This window comes from Takifugu rubripes, chromosome 17, assembly GCF_901000725.2.
Source record: "Takifugu rubripes chromosome 17, fTakRub1.2, whole genome shotgun sequence".
NCBI lineage: Eukaryota > Metazoa > Chordata > Actinopteri > Tetraodontiformes > Tetraodontidae > Takifugu > Takifugu rubripes.
The window spans coordinates 199,478-219,186 of record NC_042301.1 but is presented as its reverse complement, the minus strand read 5'-3'; the positions used below and the strand labels follow the sequence as shown (position 1 = coordinate 219,186).

Genomic DNA, 19,709 nt, shown 5'->3' with positions numbered 1-19,709 from the left:
TATGTAGAATACTTCATCTTTACTGCACCAGAGCTACGATGGCTGAACATCTCAGACGTGCTCCACAATCCCACTGTGATCCAGTTTATTTCTGATTCCTGCTTCATTGGAATTGTGGTCAAAAATCCCGGACTGCTTTTGTGTCGACTTTAGTCACGAGTCTGGTGCTGTTCTAGACCTTCACCCCCCCAGCATGGCCGTGATCAGCACTACAGTTAAAAACATAAATATTGGAATATCAGAAATGTCCTCTTGACAACATGCAGATGCTGTTTCCTCTTGTATTGTGATTCACCATGAGATTATTTTTAAGTCAAGGGCGACTCTGAAGATGCTTGTTTTTTAGAATACAGATTTAGACATCCTGCCTGGTCCCGGTGCCGAAGAAGACCCATCCTGTGGCACCGAGTGACTACAGGCCAATAGCACTGACCTCCCACATTATGAAGGTCATGGAGCGGCTGGTGCTGACACACCTCAGACCTCTGGTGAGCCCCTTTCAGGACCCTCTGCAGTTTGCCTATCAGCCCAAGGTGGGGGTTGATGACGCAGTGATATACCTGCTGCAGAGGACTTACTCCTCCTTGGACAGACTAAACACCACAGTGCGGGTCATGTTCTTCGACTTCTCTTCTGCCTTCAACACCATCCAGCCAAGACTGCTGAGGGCGAAGTTGGAGAAGATGCAGATGGATGCTCCCCTTGTTTCTTGGATCGAGGACTACCTGACAGGTCGGCCACAGGTTGTGAGACTGCGGAGCTGTGTGTCCAACCCCCTGATGAGCAACACAGGAGCTCCTCAAGGAACTGTGCTCTCCCCATTCCTGTTCACCACCGACACAGCTGACTTCCAGTACCACTCTGAGACACGTCATCTCCAGAACCACTCTGAGACACGTCATCTCCAGAACCACTCTGAGACACGTCACCTCCAGAACCACTCTGAGACACGTCATCTCCAGAACCACTCTGAGACACGTCATCTCCAGAACCACTCTGAGACACGTCCCCTCCAGAACCACTCTGAGACACGTCACCTCCAGAACCACTCTGAGACACGTCATCTCCAGAACCACTCTGAGACACGTCACCTCCAGAACCACTCTGAGACACGTCATCTCCAGAACCACTCTGAGACACGTCATCTCCAGAAGTACTCGGATGAGTCATAGTCGGGTGTGTGGAGAATGGACAGGAGGATGAATACAGGGACCTTGTGGAGAGTTTTGTCAGGTGGAGCAGGGAGAACCTTCTGCAGCTCAACGTGACCAAGACGAAGGAGATGGTGGTGGATAAAAGCAAGTCCCCTCCCTCCCTGGTCTCCATTAGTGGGAAAGATGTGGAAATAGTCTCATCTTACAGGTTCCTGGGTGTTCAGCTGGACAATAAACTGGAGTGGTCCACAAACACCGATGCTGTCTACAAGAAGGCCATGAGCAGACTCTACTTCCTCAGGAGACTCAGGTCCTTCAGTGTTTGCAGCAGGATGCTCCAGATGTTCTACCAGTCTGTCATGGCTAGCACCATCTTCTGTGCTGTAGTGTGCTGGGGAGCAGGCTAAGCTAAGGATGCTAACAGACTCAACAAACTCATTAAAAAGGCAGGATCTGTTGTTGGCTGTAGACCTGCAAACTTAGACGAGGTGGTGAGGGACAGGATGGTGTTGAAACTGTGGACAATCATGGACAGTCCCCCCCCCCCCCCCCATAACACACCAGACTCCTGCAGCCTCGCTGCTCTAAGGAACGCTACAGGGAGTCCTTCCTGCCGTCCGCCATCAGACTGTATAACTCATCCTAACCAATCCAGTAACAATAACTGTGTAATGTTTATGTTGTCATTTTATTTATATTTTATTCTATATTTATGTCTATATGCTTATAATGCTTATAATATGTATATATTATATTATGTATATATTATATATATATACTTATAATATATGCTGTATATATGCTTATCCATTCTAATCTTATCCGTATTTATTTATTCTGTTTCTATACTTTGTATAGGTTGCTACTATAATATAATTCAATTTCCCCACGTGGATGAATAAAGTACATCTTAATCTTAATCTTATACTGATGATCGCAGTTGTGTTATATGGTGCCTACAACATTTGCTCCACTAGATGGCAGCCTTTCCAGAGCTCTATGATTATTTAGCTGGCTGTGGAATAACATTCTAAACACCCCATAGTTCACGCTTGGACAATTCAAGACCCTTAAAAATGTATCTGAGTGAGAACTGACATTGCTTTTCTTATGTTGGATGTTAATTTTGTCTCTTCTCCGTTCTAAGCTCTCTGTCTCCTCTTGGGATCTATGTTACTGTTTACATCTGTGAGTTCTCGTGGTGATCATGAAGGATGAGGCCAACTTGGCTGAGTCGCTTTGGAAAAAGAGGTTTAATCTCACCAGGAAAATTAAAAATAAAGGACAAAGGTGTAGAAAAACAGCCAGTTTTGCTAGGATCACGTTGCTCTCTCCTGACAACCTGTGAAATCAGCAATAGGAAAGATGAGGTTGGTTGGACAGACGGGACCTTCATGATGAACATCCAGCAGGTCTAGAACTCATATTCAGGCCGTGAGCTCAACCCTCGTGTTTCTTCAGACGGAAGATTCTCCTGCGGTCGAACACAAATGCACCGAGGACCCGGGCGAGAACCCAGACCATAAACCAAAGCCAAAGCCAGGGAACAGCGGTTCAGTGAATGTGGTTTTGAAGGTATGGAGGTGGACCAGGGTGTTGGTGGTGATTCTGTAGAAGGTCACAGTGCCAGCGGGGTAGTTCACATAGACGGCGACTCTCCGAGGATCAGTGGATGAGAAGGTGTGGAGGTCTACCCTTTTGTCATCGTGGAGGACAAAGTAACCTCTGTCAGAACACAGAAGGCTCCAAGACTGCTGATTCCTTCCAAACCAGCTTTGGAGACGGCTTCCATGTCTCCGGATCTTTTTGTATGCCACAGAAATGCAAACAAATCCTGTCCACTCCACCTCCCAGTAACAGCGACCAGTTAGGCTGTTGCTACACAGCAGCTGGGGACAGACCTCAAACCTCTCTGGATGGGCTGGATATGGTTGGTCCTCGGCCACTGTCGTCATCACCCTGTTGTTGGACACTTGGATTGACCTGTGGACGGTGTTGGTGTCCACGCTGAGCTGACAGTGATCTAAAGGGAGAGAGGAGGAACCAGGAACCAGCTCATGAAACACAACAGAGTCCACTAACTGCTGCTTTTTTCAGAGCGTGACGTGCTGACGCATCAAGTTGATCACTTACACTTCTTCAGACCACTCTTAAGTCTCTCTTTCCCACAATGGTCCAGTCTGGATTGGGAGAAGACACAGAGGAAATGAAATCCAAGGCAGGACAGAGGTTCAACAGATGCCACCTCAACCTTGAGCTCTACACTGTTCGTCCCTGACTTTGGGTCGGCCTGAACCGGTTTGCTCTTGATTCGGTTTGTGAACCTCAGAGCTGGATTTGTGACATCTCTCCATATGCCAACGTCATGGAGGAGAACTTTGCCTATTTCTCTCTCAGGATTCCCTCACAGGCAGTGGCTGCAGCCCAGATGGTTGTGCTGGCATCACCTGATCTTTTTGTATCTCTGACGTGACCCTTTTATTCTCCCTTATGTGGGTTCTCGTACCCTGAAGGTCCAGAAAGCATCACATCTCTCTGCTCAGAGGTGGTTCAGATCTCACAATGTGCTGCTTGAACCACCGAACGTCTGGAAGGTCTCCATGCTCATCAATAAATAGTATCAGGTCTTCATTTTAGGGAGGGTGTTTGCATCTACCTGAGAACCTCCAGGCTCAACTCTGGATCCTCCCGAACAGCAGAGAGCTGCTTCGTTCCAACATCTCCAGGATGGTTGAAGCTCAGGTCCAGTTCTTTTAGATGGGTTGGGTTGGACCTCAACGCTGAGGCCAGAGAAGAACATCCTTCTGCTGTGATGAGACAGCCCGATAACCTGCATGCAAGCACATCCACCACGCACACACACACACACACACACACACACACACACACACACACACACACACACACACATTGCTCACTAATTAACAGCTCATTTATGGAAAGTTCTGGGTCGTGTGTCGGGGCCTGGACCTGACTGGGGCGCGAAGCACAGGAACCAGAACCAGACTAAGTCATTTTAAAAGCTGTGGGAGTGAACAGTGGTCGGCTGGTCGGCATTTTTGGTAAAGATATTTCCTCTTTTTGGAAGATAACCAAAATTTCAAGCTGTCATTTAGAAAAACTGATGATGCTGATAAGGAGCACTAACCTGAGGATCTCCAGCCGGCAGTTTGGACTCTTCAGACCAACAGAGAGCTTGTTCAGCCCTGAATCCCTCAGGTCATTGTCCCTCAGGTCCAGCTCTAGCAGACTAGAGGAGGAGGCGCTGAGGACGGGGGACAGAGCTTCACAACTCCTCTCCCTCAGATTGCAGTCACTCAACCTGAAAAAAGAATAGAAGAAGAAAGCAGGAAATCCTTCTGGTTCTCTCCTGCACAATCAGGGACGCAGGCTTATTTCTTTAGTTGACCTTTATGAGGACGGAAGGTGCAATGATACGGAATGAAATCAGTTCTTGGAGTAACTACTGCGACTGCCTAAAACGCTGCCAGATGTGATGCGTGTTGCTGAACACCTGCAGACACCTGCAGACACCTGCAGACACCTGCAGAACACCTGCAGACACCTGCAGAACACCTGCAGAACACCTGTAGACACCTGCAGAACACCTGCAGAACACCTGCAGACACCTGCAGACACCTGCAGAACACCTGCAGACACCTGCAGACACCTGCAGACACCTGTAGACACCTGCAGAACACCTGCAGAACACCTGCAGAACACCTGCAGAACACCTGCAGACACCTGCAGGCACCTGCAGAACATCTGCAGACACCTGCAGACACCTGCAGACACCTACAGAACACCTGCAGAACACCTGCAGACACCTGCAGACCACCTGCAGACACCTGCAGACACCTGTAGACACCTGCAGAACACCTGCAGACCCCTGCAGACACCTGCAGACACCTGCAGAACACCTGCAGAACTCCTGAAGACACCTGCAGAACACCTGGAGACACCTGCAGACACCTGCAGACCACCTGCAGACACCTGCAGACACCTGCAGACCACCTGTAGAACACCTGCAGACACCTGCAGACCACCTGCAGACACCTGCAGACCACCTGTAGAACACCTGCACACACCTGCAGACACCTGCAGAACACCTGCAGACCACCTGCAGACACCTGCAGACACCTGCAGAACACCTGCAGACACCTGCAGACCACCTGTAGAACACCTGCAGACACCTGCAGACACCTGCAGAACACCTGCAGACCACCTGCATAACACCTGCAGACACCTGCAGACACCTGCAGACACCTGCAGACACCTACAGAACACCTGCAGAACACCTGCAGACACCTGCAGACACCTGCAGAACACCTGCAGACACCTGCAGACACCTGCAGACACCTGTAGACACCTTCAGAACACCTGCAGACCCCTGCAGAACACCTGCAGACACCTGCAGAACACCTGCAGAACTCCTGAAGACACCTGCAGACACCTGCAGACACCTGCAGACCACCTGCAGCCACCTGCAGACACCTGCAGACACCTGCAGACCACCTGTAGAACACCTGCAGACACCTGCAGACACCTGCAGACACCTGCAGACCACCTGTAGAACACCTGCAGACACCTGCAGACACCTGCAGAACACCTGCAGACCACCTGCATAACACCTGCAGACACCTGCAGACACCTGCAGAACACCCTGCAGACACCTGCAGACCACCTGTAGAACACCTGCAGACACCTGCAGACACCTGCAGACACCTGCAGAACACCTGCAGAACTCCTGAAGACACCTGGAGACACCTGCAGACACCTGCAGACCACCTGCAGCCACCTGCAGACACCTGCAGACACCTGCAGACACCTGCAGACACCTGCAGAACACCTGCAGACCACCTGCATAACACCTGCAGACACCTGCAGACACCTGCAGAACACCTGCAGACACCTGCAGACACCTGCAGACACCTGCAGACCACCTGCAGACACCTGCAGACACCTGCAGACCACCTGTAGAACACCTGCAGACACCTGCAGACACCTGCAGACACCTGCAGACCACCTGCAGACACCTGCAGACACCTGCAGACCACCTGTAGAACACCTGCAGACACCTGCAGACACCTGCAGACACCTGCAGACCACCTGCAGACCACCTGCATAACACCTGCAGACACCTGCAGACACCTGCAGACACCTGCAGACACCTGCAGACACCTGCAGACACCTGCAGAACACCTGCAGACACCTGCAGACACCTGCAGACACCTGTAGAACACCTGCAGACACCTGCAGACACCTGCAGAACACCTGCAGACCACCTGCATAACACCTGCAGACACCTGCAGACACCTGCAGACACCTGCAGAACACCTGCAGACACCTGCAGACACCTGCAGACACCTGCAGACACCTGCAGACCACCTGCAGACACCTGCAGACACCTGCAGACCACCTGTAGAACACCTGCAGACACCTGCAGACACCTGCAGACACCTGCAGAACACCTGCAGACACCTGCAGACACCTGCAGACACCTGCAGACACCTGCAGAACACCTGCAGAACACCTGCACACACCTGCACACACCTGCAGACACCTGCAGACACCTGCAGACACCTGCAGAACACCTGCAGAACACCTGCACACACCTGCACACACCTGCAGACACCTGCAGACACCTGCAGACACCTGCAGACACCTGCAGAACACCTGCAAACACCTGCAGACACCTGCAAACACCTTCAGACACCTGCAGACACCTGCAGAACACCTGCAGACACCTGCAGAACACCTGCAGACACCTGCAGACATCTGCAGACACCTGCAGTACACCTGCCGACATCTGCAGACCACCTGCAGACACCTACAGACACCTGCAGACACCTGCAGACACCTGCAGAACACCTGCAAAACACCTGCAGACACCTGCAGAACACCTGCAGAACACTTACAGGGCTTTTCTGCAGGCTTTGAACACTGGCAGCAGCCTCAGAAGAACCCACTCTGAAGCAGAGTATTTCTTCAGGTCAAACATCTCCAGGTCTTGTCCTGAGGACAGTAATATGAAGCCAAGAGCTGACCACTGAGCAGGGGAGAGACTTTCTGTTGTCAATCTTCCAGATCTGAGGTTCTGTTGAACCTCCTGGACCAGTGAACTATCGTTCAGCTCGTTCAGACAGTGGAACAGGTTGATGATTCTCTCTGAGGACAGATTCTCTCCAATCTTCCTCTTGATGTAGCCAATGATTTCCTGATTGGGCTCTGAGCTGCCTTCACCGTTAATTAGACCTCGTAGAAGAGCCTGATTGGTCGGCAGAGAAAGACCCAAAAGGAACCGCAGGAACAGGTCCAGGTGTCCTTTTTCATTTTGCAAGGCCTCGTCCACCGCACACTGGTAAAAATCAGCCTGTTTGATTTTGGTGTTGGACAGTTTAGAGCGTAAATAAGGTAATAAGGTTGTTTTTTCTGACAGTATGTTGGTGCCAGACTTGGTGAATGTCAAATGTACATGAAGAGCAGCGAAAAACTCCTGAACACTCAGATGGACAAAGCAGAACACCTCCTCCTTGAACAGTCCTCGCTCCCTTCTGAACATCTGCGTGAACACTCCTGAGTAGGCATCAGCCGACCCGACGGTGATGCCACAGTCTCTTAGATCGGACTCGTAGAAGATCACATTGCCTTTCTGCAGTTGTTCAAATGGCAGCTTTGCCAGAATTGGAATCATCTCACAGCTCTCTGGACTCCATTGTGGAGCTTTCCCGTCTCCTCTCTTGTTTTTCAGTGTGGACTGAACAACCAGGAAGTAGATGTACATCGATCATCCATAAATAGTATCAGGTCTTCATTTTAGGGAGGGTGTTTGCATCTACCTGAGAACCTCCAGGCTCAACTCTGGATCCTCCAGAACAGCAGAGAGCTGCTTCGTTCCAACATCTCCAGGATGGTTGAAGCTCAGGTCCAGTTCTTTTAGATGGGTTGGGTTGGACCTCAACGCTGAGGCCAGAGAAGAACATCCTTCTGCTGTGATGAGACAGCCCGATAACCTGCATGCAAGCACATCCACCACACACACACACACACACACACACACACACACACACACACACACACACACACACACACACACACATTGCTCACTAATTAACAGCTCATTTATGGAAAGTTCTGGGTCGTGTGTCGGGGCCTGGACCTGACTGGGGAGCGAAGCACAGGAACCAGAACCAGACTAAGTCATTTTAAAAGCTGTGGGAGTGAACAGTGGTCGGCTGGTCGGCATTTTTGGTAAAGATATTTCCTCTTTTGGAAGATAACCAAAATTTCAAGCTGCCATTTAGAAAAACTGATGATGCTGATAAGGAGCACTAACCTGAGGATCTCCAGCCGGCAGCTTGGACTCTTCAGACCAACAGAGAGCTTGTTCAGCCCTGAATCCCTCAGCTCATTGTTACTCAGGTCCAGCTCTAGCAGACTAGAGGAGGAGGCGCTGAGGACGGGGGACAGAGCTTCACAACTCCTCTCCCTCAGATTGCAGTCACTCAACCTGAAAAAAGAATAGAAGAAGAAAGCAGGAAATCCTTCTGGTTCTCTCCTGCACAATCAGGGACGCAGGCTTATTTCTTTAGTTGACCTTTATGAGGACGGAAGGTGCAATGATACGGAATGAAATCAGTTCTTGGAGTAACTACTGCGACTGCCTAAAACGCTGCCAGATGTGATGCATGTTGCTGAACACCTGCAGACACCTGCAGAACACCTGCAGACACCTGCAGACACCTGCAGAACACCTGCAGACACCTGCAGACACCTGCAGACACCTGTAGAACACGAGCAGACACCTGCAGACACCTGTAGACACCTGCAGAACACCTGCAGACACCTGCAGAACACGAGCAGACACCTGCAGACACCTGCAGAACATCTGCAGAACACCTGCAGACACCTGCTGAACACCTGCAGACACCTGCAGACACCTGCAGAACATCTGCAGAACACCTGCAGACACCTGCAGAACATCTGCAGACACCTGCAGACACCTGCAGACACCTGCAGAACACCTGCAGAACACGAGCAGACACCTGCAGACACCTGCAGAACATCTGCAGAACACCTGCAGACACCTGCTGAACACCTGCAGACACCTGCAGACACCTGCAGAGCACCTGCAGAACACCTGCAGACACCTGCAGACACCTGCAGAACACCTGCAGAACACCTGCAGAACACCTGCAGACACCTGCAGACACCTGCAGACACCTGCAGAACACCTGCAGACACCTGCAGAACACCTGCAGACACCTGCAGACACCTGCAAACACCTTCAGACACCTGTAGAACACCTGCAGAACACCTGCAGACACCTGCAGACACCTGCAGAACACCTGCAGACACCTGCAGACACCTGCAAACACCTTCAGACACCTGCAGAACACCTGCAGACACCTGCAGACACCTACAGAACACCTGCAGACACCTACGGAACACCTGCAGACACCTGCAAACACCTTCAGACACCTGCAGAACACCTGCAGACACCTGCAGACACCTACAGAACAACTGCAGACACCTGCAGAACAACTGCAGACACCTGCAGACACATGCAGACACCTGCAGAACACCTGCAGAACACCTGCAGACACCTACAGAACAACTGCAGACACCTGCAGACACATGCAGACACCTGCAGAACACCTGCAGAACACCTGCAGAACACTTACACGGCTTTTCTGCAGGCTGTGACCACTGGCAGCAGCCTCAGAAGAACCCACTCTGAAGCAGAGTATTTCTTCAGGTCAAACATCTCCAGGTCTTGTCCTGAGGACAGTAATATGAAGCCAAGAGCTGACCACTGAGCAGAGGAGAGATTTTCTGTTGTCAATCTTCCAGATCTGAGGTTCTGTTGAACCTCCTGGACCAGTGAACTATCGTTCAGCTCGTTCAGACAGTGGAACAGGTTGATGATTCTCTCTGAGGACAGATTCTCTCCAATCTTCCTCTTGATGTAGCCAATGATTTCCTGATTGGGCTCTGAGCTGCCTTCACCATTAATTAGATCTCGTAGAAGAACCTGATTGGTCGGCAGAGAAAGACCCAAAAGGAACCGCAGGAACAGGTCCAGGTGTCCTTTTTCATTTTGCAAGGCCTCGTCCACCGCACACTGGTAAAAATCAGCCTGTTTGATTTTGGTATTGGACAGTTTAGAGCGTGAATAACGTAATGAGGTTGGTTTTTTTGACAGTATGTTGGTGCCAGAATTGGTGAATTTCAAATGTGCATGAAGAGCAGCGAGAAACTCCTGAACACTCAGATGGACAAAGCAGAACACCTCCTCCTTGAACAGTCCTCGCTCCCTTCTGAAGATCTGCGTGAACACTCCTGAGTAGGCATCAGCCGACCTGACGGTGATGCCACAGTCTCTTAGATCGGACTCGTAGAAGATCACATTGCCTTTCTGCAGTTGTTCAAATGCCAGCTTTGCCAGAATTGGAATCATCTCACAGCTCTCTGGACTCCATTTTGGAGCTTTCCCGTCTCCTCTCTTGTTTTTCAGTGTGGACTGAACAACCAGGAAGGAGATGTACATCGCTCATCAATAAATAGTATCAGGTCTTCATTTTAGGGAGGGTGTTTGCATCTACCTGAGAACCTCCAGGCTCAACTCTGGATCCTCCAGAAAAGCAGAGAGCTGCTTCGTTCCAACATCTCCAGGATGGTTGAAGCTCAGGTCCAGTTCTTTTAGATGGGTTGGGTTGGACCTCAACGCTGAGGCCAGAGAAGAACATCCTTCTGCTGTGATGAGACAGCCCGATAACCTGCATGCAAGCACATCCACCACACACACACACACACACACATTGCTCACTAATTAACAGCTCATTTATGCAAAGTTCTGGGTCGTGTGTCGGGGCCTGGACCTGACTGGGGAGCGAAGCACAGGAAACAGAACCAGACTAAGTCATTTTAAAAGCTGTGGGAGTGAACAGTGGTCGGCTGGTCGGCATTTTTGGTAAAGATATTTCCTCTTTTTGGAAGATAACCAAAATTTCAAGCTTCCATTTAGAAAAACTGATGATGCTGATAAGGAGTCCTAACCTGAGGATCTTCAGCCGGCAGTTTGGACTCTTCAGACCAACAGAGAGCTCGTTCAGCCCTGAATCCCTCAGCTCATTGTCCCTGAGGTCCAGCTCTAGCAGACTAGAGGAGGAGGCGCTGAGGACGGAGGACAGAGCTTCACAACTCCTCTCCGTCAGATTGCAGTGACTCAACCTGAAAAAAGAATAGAAGAAGAAAGCAGGAAATCCTTCTGGTTCTCTCCTGCACAATCAGGGACGCAGGCTTATTTCTTTAGTTGACCTTTATGAGGACGGAAGGTGCAATGATACGGAATGAAATCAGTTCTTGGAGTAACTACTGCGACTGCCTAAAACGCTGCCAGATGTGATGCGTGTTGCTGAACACCTGCTGACACCTGCAGACACCTGCAGACACCTGCAGAACACCTGCAGACACCTGCAGACACCTGCAGAACACCTGCAGACACCTGCAGACACCTGCTGAACACCTGCAGACACCAGCAGAACACCTACAGAACACCTGCAGAACATCTGCAGAACACCTGTAGACACCTGCAGACACCTGCAGAACACATGCAGACACCTGCAGAACACCTGCAGACACCTGCAGACACCTGCAGAACACCTGCAGACACCTGCAGAACACCTGCAGACACCTGCAGACACCTGCAGACACCTGCAGACACCTGCAGAACACCTGCAGAACACCTGCAGACACCTGCAGACACCTGCAGAACACCTGTAGACACCTGCAGACACCTGCAGAACACATGCAGACACCTGCAGACACCTGCAGACACCTGCAGACACCTGCAGAACACCTGCAGACACCTGCAGACACCTGCAGAACACCTGCAGACACCTGCAGACACCTGCAGACACCTGTAGAACACCTGCAGAACACCTGCAGACACCTGCAGACACCTGCAGACACCTGCAGAACACCTGCAGACACCTGCAGACACCTGCAGACACCTGCAGAACACCTGCAGAACACCTGCAGACACCTGCAGACACCTGCAGAACATCTGCAGAACACCTGTAGACACCTGCAGACACCTGCAGAACACATGCAGACACCTGCAGACACCTGCAGACACCTGCAGACACCTGCAGACACCTGCAGAACACCTGCAGAACACCTGCAGACACGTGCAGAACACTTACATGGCTTTTCTGCAGGCTGTGACCACTGGCAGCAGCCTCAGAAGAACCCACTCTGAAGCAGAGTATTTCTTCAGGTCAAACATCTCCAGGTCTTGTCCTGAGGACAGTAATATGAAGCCAAGAGCTGACCACTGAGCAGGGGAGAGACTTTCTGTTGTCAATCTTCCGGATCTGAGGTTCTGTTGAACCTCCTGGACCAGTGAACTATCGTTCAGCTCGTTCAGACAGTGGAACAGGTTGATGATTCTCTCTGAGGACAGATTCTCTCCAATCTTCCTCTTGATGTAGCCAATGATTTCCTGATTGGGCTCTGAGCTGCCTTCACCATTAATTAGACCTCGTAGAAGAGCCTGATTGGTCGGCAGAGAAAGACCCAAAAGGAACCGCAGGAACAGGTCCAGGTGTCCTTTTTCATTTTGCAAGGCCTCGTCCACCGCACACTGGTAAAAAACAGCCTGTTTGATTTCGGTGATGGGCAGTTTAGAGAGTAAATAACGAAATAAGTTCATTATTTCTGACAGTATGTTGGTGCCAAAATTGGTGAATTCCAAATGTGCATGAAGAGCAGCGAGAAACTCCTGAACACTCAGATGGACAAAGCAGAACACCTCCTCCTTGAACAGTCCTCGCTCCCTTCTGAACATCTGCGTGAACACTCCTGAGTAGGCATCAGCCGACCTGACGGTGATGCCACAGTCTCTTAGATCGGACTCGTAGAAGATCACATTGCCTTTCTGCAGTTGTTCAAATGCCAGCTTTGCCAGAATTGGAATCATCTTAAGGCTCTCTGGACTCCATTGTGGACCTTTCCCGTCTCCTCTCTTGTTTTTCTGTGTGGACTGAACAACCAGGAAGTTGATGTACATCGCTGTGAGAGTCTTGGGCAGATCTTCTCGCATCTCCCCATCCTGAAAAACCTTTGCAGTGACCCAGCAGAAGATTGGGATGTGACACATGATATGGAGGCTTCGAGATGCCTTGATGTGAGAGATGATCCTGCACGCCTGCTCCTCCTCCTTGAACTTCCTCCTAAAGTACTCTTCCTTCTGCTCGTTATTAAACCCTCGCACCTCTGTCCTCATGTCCACAAAATCCGGATGGATCTGATTGGCTGCCGCGGGCCTCGTGGTTATCCAGAGTCGAGCGGAGGGGAGAAGACTTCTGTTAATGAGGTTTGTGAGCAGGACCTCCACCGAGCACGGTGCCTTCACATCTATATCCGCCTCCTGGAATTCATTGGTTCTGGTGTCCATTTCTAGTCGGCTCTCATCGAGCCCATCCAAGATAAACAGAAGCTTGAATTTACAATTGTCAAAATTGGTGTCTCCTGATGACTGCAGAGCTGTAAAGATGCTGTTAAGAGCCTCTATTTGAATGGCCCTGGACTCTTGGATGCACTTATGAGTGAGTTCAGCCAAGGATAGGTGTCTCCCCCTCAACAGGTTCAGCTGGCGAAAGGTGAACGGCAATATGAGATGCACGTCTTGATTGGCTCGTTGTTCTGCCCAGTCCAACACAAACTTGCGGATTAGAAAGGTTTTGCCAATTCCTGCATTTCCGTTGGTCAGAACAGTTCTTATGGGTTTATATTTCCCAGCTGGAGGTGTAAACAGGTCACTGGGACTAATGTGTTGTTCTGTGTCTGAAGGGTTCCCAACCATGTCAATCTGAGTGACCTCGTGCTGAGCATTGATGTGTATGTCGCCACCGGTGGTGACGTACAGCTGTGTGTAGACGTCGTCCAGCCGTTGCTCATCTGCCTTCTCATCACAGCCTTCCTGCACACACATAAACTTGCTCCTCAGGTTTGACTGAAGGTTTGATTGATGAGAGCCGATGGGGACGTGTTCACATGTGGGACCTTAAAGCAAAATATACATGCACATGTGTTAGTCGATATATTCAGCAGATATGAATATATTATATATTTATTCCAGAGTGCTTTGAGCTGATGTTTTACAGTTTATCTTCTTCTCAGGTCCAGTCGGGCTTCACATTTCAAAAAGACAAGAACAGCATCACTGGAGTAAAACAATCCCAAAAACTTAAGTAAAGAACTCAGAAGAGCTTTTAAAGCAGGTACGACTGGAATTCTTTCAGACTGACGCTGCAGCAATTTGCTGTTGATGCTGCTGTTGAGATCTGACGCTCAAAGTTTCAGACTGGATCAAGTTTCACTGATTCCAGATCAGGAAAAACAATGAAAGTGGTGGCGGGTCTCAGCAGGTCCGAAGGGTTGATCATGAGTTCTGAACTTGATAGGAGACAAACCTCCATTCCAAGAAAAGACGGTGCAGCTTCATCTGGAAGGATGGGTTAACCCTAACCCTAAGCATGCCTCCTCAGTCAGACCACTTCCTGTGTGTCTTGGTAACAGTTAACTCTAAATTTATGACATTTTAATGACGTTAGTCGTTATGATGGTCACTCTATCCATGCCTTTATTACACCTCGATCCATGCCTTTATTACACCTCTATCCATGCCTTTATTACACCTCTATCCATGCCTTTATTACACTTCTATCCATGCCTTTATTACACCTCTAGCCATGCCTTTATTACACCTCTATCCATACCTTTATTACACCTCTATCCATGCCTTTATTACACCTCTATCCATGCCTTTATTACACCTCTATCCATGCCTTTATTACACCTCTATCCATGCCTTTATAACACCTCTATCCATGCCTTATAACACCTCTATCCGTGCCTTTATTACACCTCTATTCGTGCCTTTATTACACCTCCATCCGTGCCTTTATTACACCTCTATCCATGCCTTTATTACACCTCTATCCATGCCTTTATTACACCTCTATCAACGCCTTTATTACACCTCTATCCATGCCTTTATTACACCTCCATCCATGCCTTTATTACACCTCTATCCATACCTTTATAACACCTCTATCCATGCCTTTATTATACCTCTATCCATGCCTTTATTACACCTCTATCCATGCCTTTATTACACCTCCATCCATGCCTTTATTACACCTCTATCCATGCCTTTATTACACCTCCATCCATGCCTTTATTACACCTCTATCCATGCCTTATTACACCTCTATCCATGCCTTTATTACACCTCTATCCATGCCTTTATAACACCTCTATCCATGCCTTATAACACCTCTATCCATGCCTTATAACACCTCTATCCGTGCCTTTATTACACCTCTATCCATGCCTTTATTACACCTCCATCCATGCCTTTATTACACCTCTATCCATGCCTTTATTACACCTCTATCCATGCCTTTATAACACCTCTATCCATGCCTTATAACACCTCTATCCGTGCCTTTATTACACCTCTATCCATGCCTTTATAACACCTCTATCCATGCCTTATAACACCTCTATCCGTGCCTTATTACACCTCTATTCGTGCCTTTATCACACCTCTATCCGTGCCTTTATAACACCTCTATCCATGCCTTTATTACACCTCTATCCATGCCTTTATTACACCTCTATCCATGCCTTTATTACACCTCTATCCATGCCTTTATTACACCTCTATCCATGCCTTTATTACACCTCTATCCATGCCTTTATTACACCTCTATCCATGCCTTTATTACACCTCTATCCATGCCTTTATTACACCTCTGTCCATGCCTTTATTACACTTCTATCCATGCCTTTATTACACCTCTATCCATGCCTTTATTACACCTCTGTCCATGCCTTTATTACACCTCTATCCATGCCTTTATCACACCTCTATCCATGCCTTTATTACACCTCTATCCATGCCTGTATTACACCTCTATCCGTGCCTTTATTACACCTCTATCCATGCCTTTATTACAGCATGGCCCGTCTGTCCTCTCCTGCCCGTTCCCATATTCTCCTACATAAATGCACATATTGCCGGTCTTGGTTTTCTCTGGTCTTGCTGATCCTGGATTCGCTCCATCAGGACCCGGAGGATGAAGGTGGGCCACATCTCTGATGAGGACGTCTGAAGATGCACCTGGACCTGCTATATTACTGTTAATGCTGATGTGCTCTGTGCACGTGGCCTCTGCTGCACGTCTGCCCGTCCCAGGGAGACGGATCCCTCAGCTGTGGATCTCCTCCAGGTTTCTCCAGGTTTTTCCAGACCTGGTTTGAGGGCCTAAGGACGGAGGAGGTCACACCTGTGCTGCCTGTAAAGTCCTCTGATGCAGCAATCTTGTGATTTTGGGCCTCAGGGCGGCTGATCGGCTCCCGGAGGCACCAGAATCTCAGCAGAACCACCTGGAGTGCTGCTCCTAAATCATGAAGCCATCTGCCATCGGACGTTAGACAGCCCCCTTTACTCCACATCTTTAAAAGCCATCTCAAAATGCACCTTGATCCTGTGTCAGGTTCAAACTGTTCATTTAAAAATGCTGTAACTACTTATTGTCACTCCTGACCAGAACCCTGACCTGCTTTAGCTGATGTTCTATCACCTCAGGATAGCAGGAGACAACCTGACCATCCATCCCCCATTTTCTTATATGTTCCTTTCTGTATATCATGCTTTGTTTTATCTTGTGACGCTTATGCTTTATCATATGATGCTGACCCTTACGCGTATTGTAATCTTACATGTTCGTGTGCTAGTATAAAAATGAACCTCCCCAGGGCCCACACTGGTAGCTACACTGCAGACGTGCGGTGGCCCTAGCAGCAAGTAAACCGCAGCTTCCTCTGATGGCAACAGCACAGGAAGGAAACTCATCACTTCCTCTCCAACACCCTGCTTTCGTTTTTGCCGTTTTTCTTCCGTGTTCTTTTATACTTATTTTATCTGAGCTGCTTTATAATTGTAATGATTGTTTTAAAGTGCTTTATGAATATATCATCATGAAACAACTCTGGAATTCTCTGAAACATTTTAGTGTAAAGATGTTTTACCCGACGTGTTTTCAGCTTTCTGTTCTCCGTTCAGCACTTTATTCTCAGCAACACTGATAACGAACTAGAGAAACAGTTTAACCTTTAACCTCTCCTGTATTAAAGGCTTTAGAACAGAAACTGACCTGTTGGATCTGAACTGACAGCTGAAAGATTTTGCAGAATGTCGTTCCGAGGTATCTTCTCTAAAATCTTCTTGGTGACTTCCACGGCTCCTTGATCTTTGTAAGCCTTCACCATCAAATCCACAACGACCGTCCTCTCTCTGGTCTCTAGTTGGTAGCTTTTAATCGGGTTGAAGCCTCCCATGACTCCAGGATCTTTCAGGTAAAAATTGAATTTATCGAATTCTTCCTCAGTTAAATGCTCCAGAACATTCAGCAGGATCTCTTGGGCCATTGTAGCGTCTGTCTTCTCTTTAGAGCAGGAGTGCTCATTACGTCGATCCCGATCTACCGGTCGATCGGGATCTACCGGTCGGTCGATCGCGGCGTAACATTTAAAAATATCAGCCGATCATTCGTCCCGTCACGTGATTGATGTACAGGGCAGCCAGTGGCTGTGTCCGAAACCACCCCCTATACCCTACATAGTGCACTTAATCGTGTGGACGCCATTTTGAAATAGTGTCCGAATTCTTAGTGAGCATCGCGAGTGCACTCAATGTATCCCACAATGCACTGCAAAAAGTAGTGTACAACCGATGCACCCGAACTCGGTAATATATCCCATCAGCCTTTACGGTATCACGTGGTAATCTGTCGATGGCGGGTAAACGAGCAGTAATGACGTACAAATGTATGTAATATTATGTTATTATTATTATATGCTATTTGTTTCACATATCTTACTAGAGCGTAAAATTCTTTCACTTTAGTGGAACATTGCTGCCTCCATTTTAAATATGTTTTTTGCCTTTATTTATTTATACGCGACTATAAGCATCTTATTTGATTACGTCACCGGAAATGTCACCGGACACTAATTATTTGAGATAATAAGGAAGTGTTATGTTATTGTTAATGACATTAATATTTTAATCTATTATTATTATATAAAGATTATAATAGGGTAAAATATTGCATTTTCAAAGAAACGATCGCTGAATGTGTTTGGGTATGTTTCGGATGGGTTAAAATAATTAAATGGACCTGGCCACTTTTCCCGGGGAACGATTCGTTATTATTATGCGACAACATAACGTCATTTTACGTGCGCCGTAGTGTCCGAAAGCTAATTTTGAATTGAGTGCGCTACGTAGTTCACTCAATCCATGTCCCCCATGTAGTGAGTAGTGAATAGGGAACGAGGGTGTGGTTTCGGACACAGCCAGTGAGATGACAACTGAATTTGACAATCAAGTGACCAATCACGTGCAAACAACGGCGCTGAGTGCAGCAGAACGACGTCAGCCTATCAGCAGTCCCGTGACTTGATTGACATACAGGGCAGCCAATCAGAAGCGCTAAACTATTCAGCCAATTACCTCTGATTTTAAGCCACCGCTAAAGCTGATGGTCATCAAAATGACTGAGGGAGCGGGACCAAGTAAGAAGACAAAAACAGATCACTTTCATATCGGCCAGTGCAAACATCTACTTTCTACATGAAGATTATAATAATACAAATAATCCTCAATACATTTGAAAATAATTAATGTTTTGCATTTTTGTGGTGGGTAGATCACTTTGACTTGGTCATTTTGTAAGTAGCTCGCATGCTGAAAAAGTGTGAGCACCCTGATTTAGAGTCTCCGTCCCCAAACACCATCATTCAGGAGATGGTTTAAAGGTTGAATGAGTCATTAACGATGGTCCAAAGTTGGTTGTCAGTAACGGGACAGGAAATCAGACAGAGAGAGGACCAACGATAGTTGTGGGGGAGCAGATCACAGAAAGCTGTTTTGATCATTTTCTGGATGAACCTACATCAATCTTCTCTCTCAAAGCTGCTTTAGTCACATGGGGCCCAAACGCACCTCCCAAATGTGAGACCCCTTAACTCTGAACTCTTTATTTTGAAATGGCAACTAACTTGAATTGGTTTAGTTGGCTGATGGAACTGCTCCAAAGTGACATTTGACAGGCCAACGACCGGGACTGGGACAGCCCATAATACCCATATTAGTAACGTGGACCAACGAAAGGGGACAAAAGCCAAAGTTTCAGAATCAGCCTAAAGAAACATATGACAGAAGACATCAAAGACTTTAGGAACAAAGGCAGCGCATGTGCCATCGAGCTGCATCTTTCCAGGGTCATGATTAGTAGCAGGTTATGATACAGTAGCACAGATCATCAAAGAACACGAGCACGTTGTCCAGAATCAAAGAAAAGAACAAAGCTGCATGAAACAGTTGTGATCAGGGCGACTCAAGTAGTTCTGAGGAATCTGGAGACAAGGCGGCATTGTTGATGACAAACAGGAACAAACAAAAACATCGATCTGATA

At 48.3% G+C, this 19,709-nt stretch overlaps 2 protein-coding genes across 2 annotated transcripts; both read right to left on the bottom strand.

The window, feature by feature from the left end:
- Positions 1-2,509: 2,509 nt before the first annotated feature.
- LOC115253178 (NACHT, LRR and PYD domains-containing protein 12-like) lies at positions 2,510-17,885 on the bottom strand. The gene is made up of 7 exons (XM_029850220.1): positions 17,384-17,885; positions 12,362-14,222; positions 11,214-11,387; positions 8,491-8,664; positions 7,994-8,167; positions 3,288-3,334; positions 2,510-3,177 (listed from the first exon to the last, which is right to left on the bottom strand). The coding sequence occupies exons 1-7, from the start codon at positions 17,655-17,657 to the stop codon at positions 2,612-2,614; spliced, it is 3,270 nt and encodes a 1,089-aa protein (XP_029706080.1). The 5' UTR covers positions 17,658-17,885; the 3' UTR covers positions 2,510-2,611.
- LOC115253184 (NLR family CARD domain-containing protein 3-like) lies at positions 7,069-8,047 on the bottom strand. Its single transcript, XM_029850309.1, has one exon. It carries the CDS (start codon positions 7,936-7,938, stop codon positions 7,069-7,071), a length of 870 nt encoding a protein of 289 aa, XP_029706169.1. The 5' UTR covers positions 7,939-8,047.
- Positions 17,886-19,709: the final 1,824 nt, after the last annotated feature.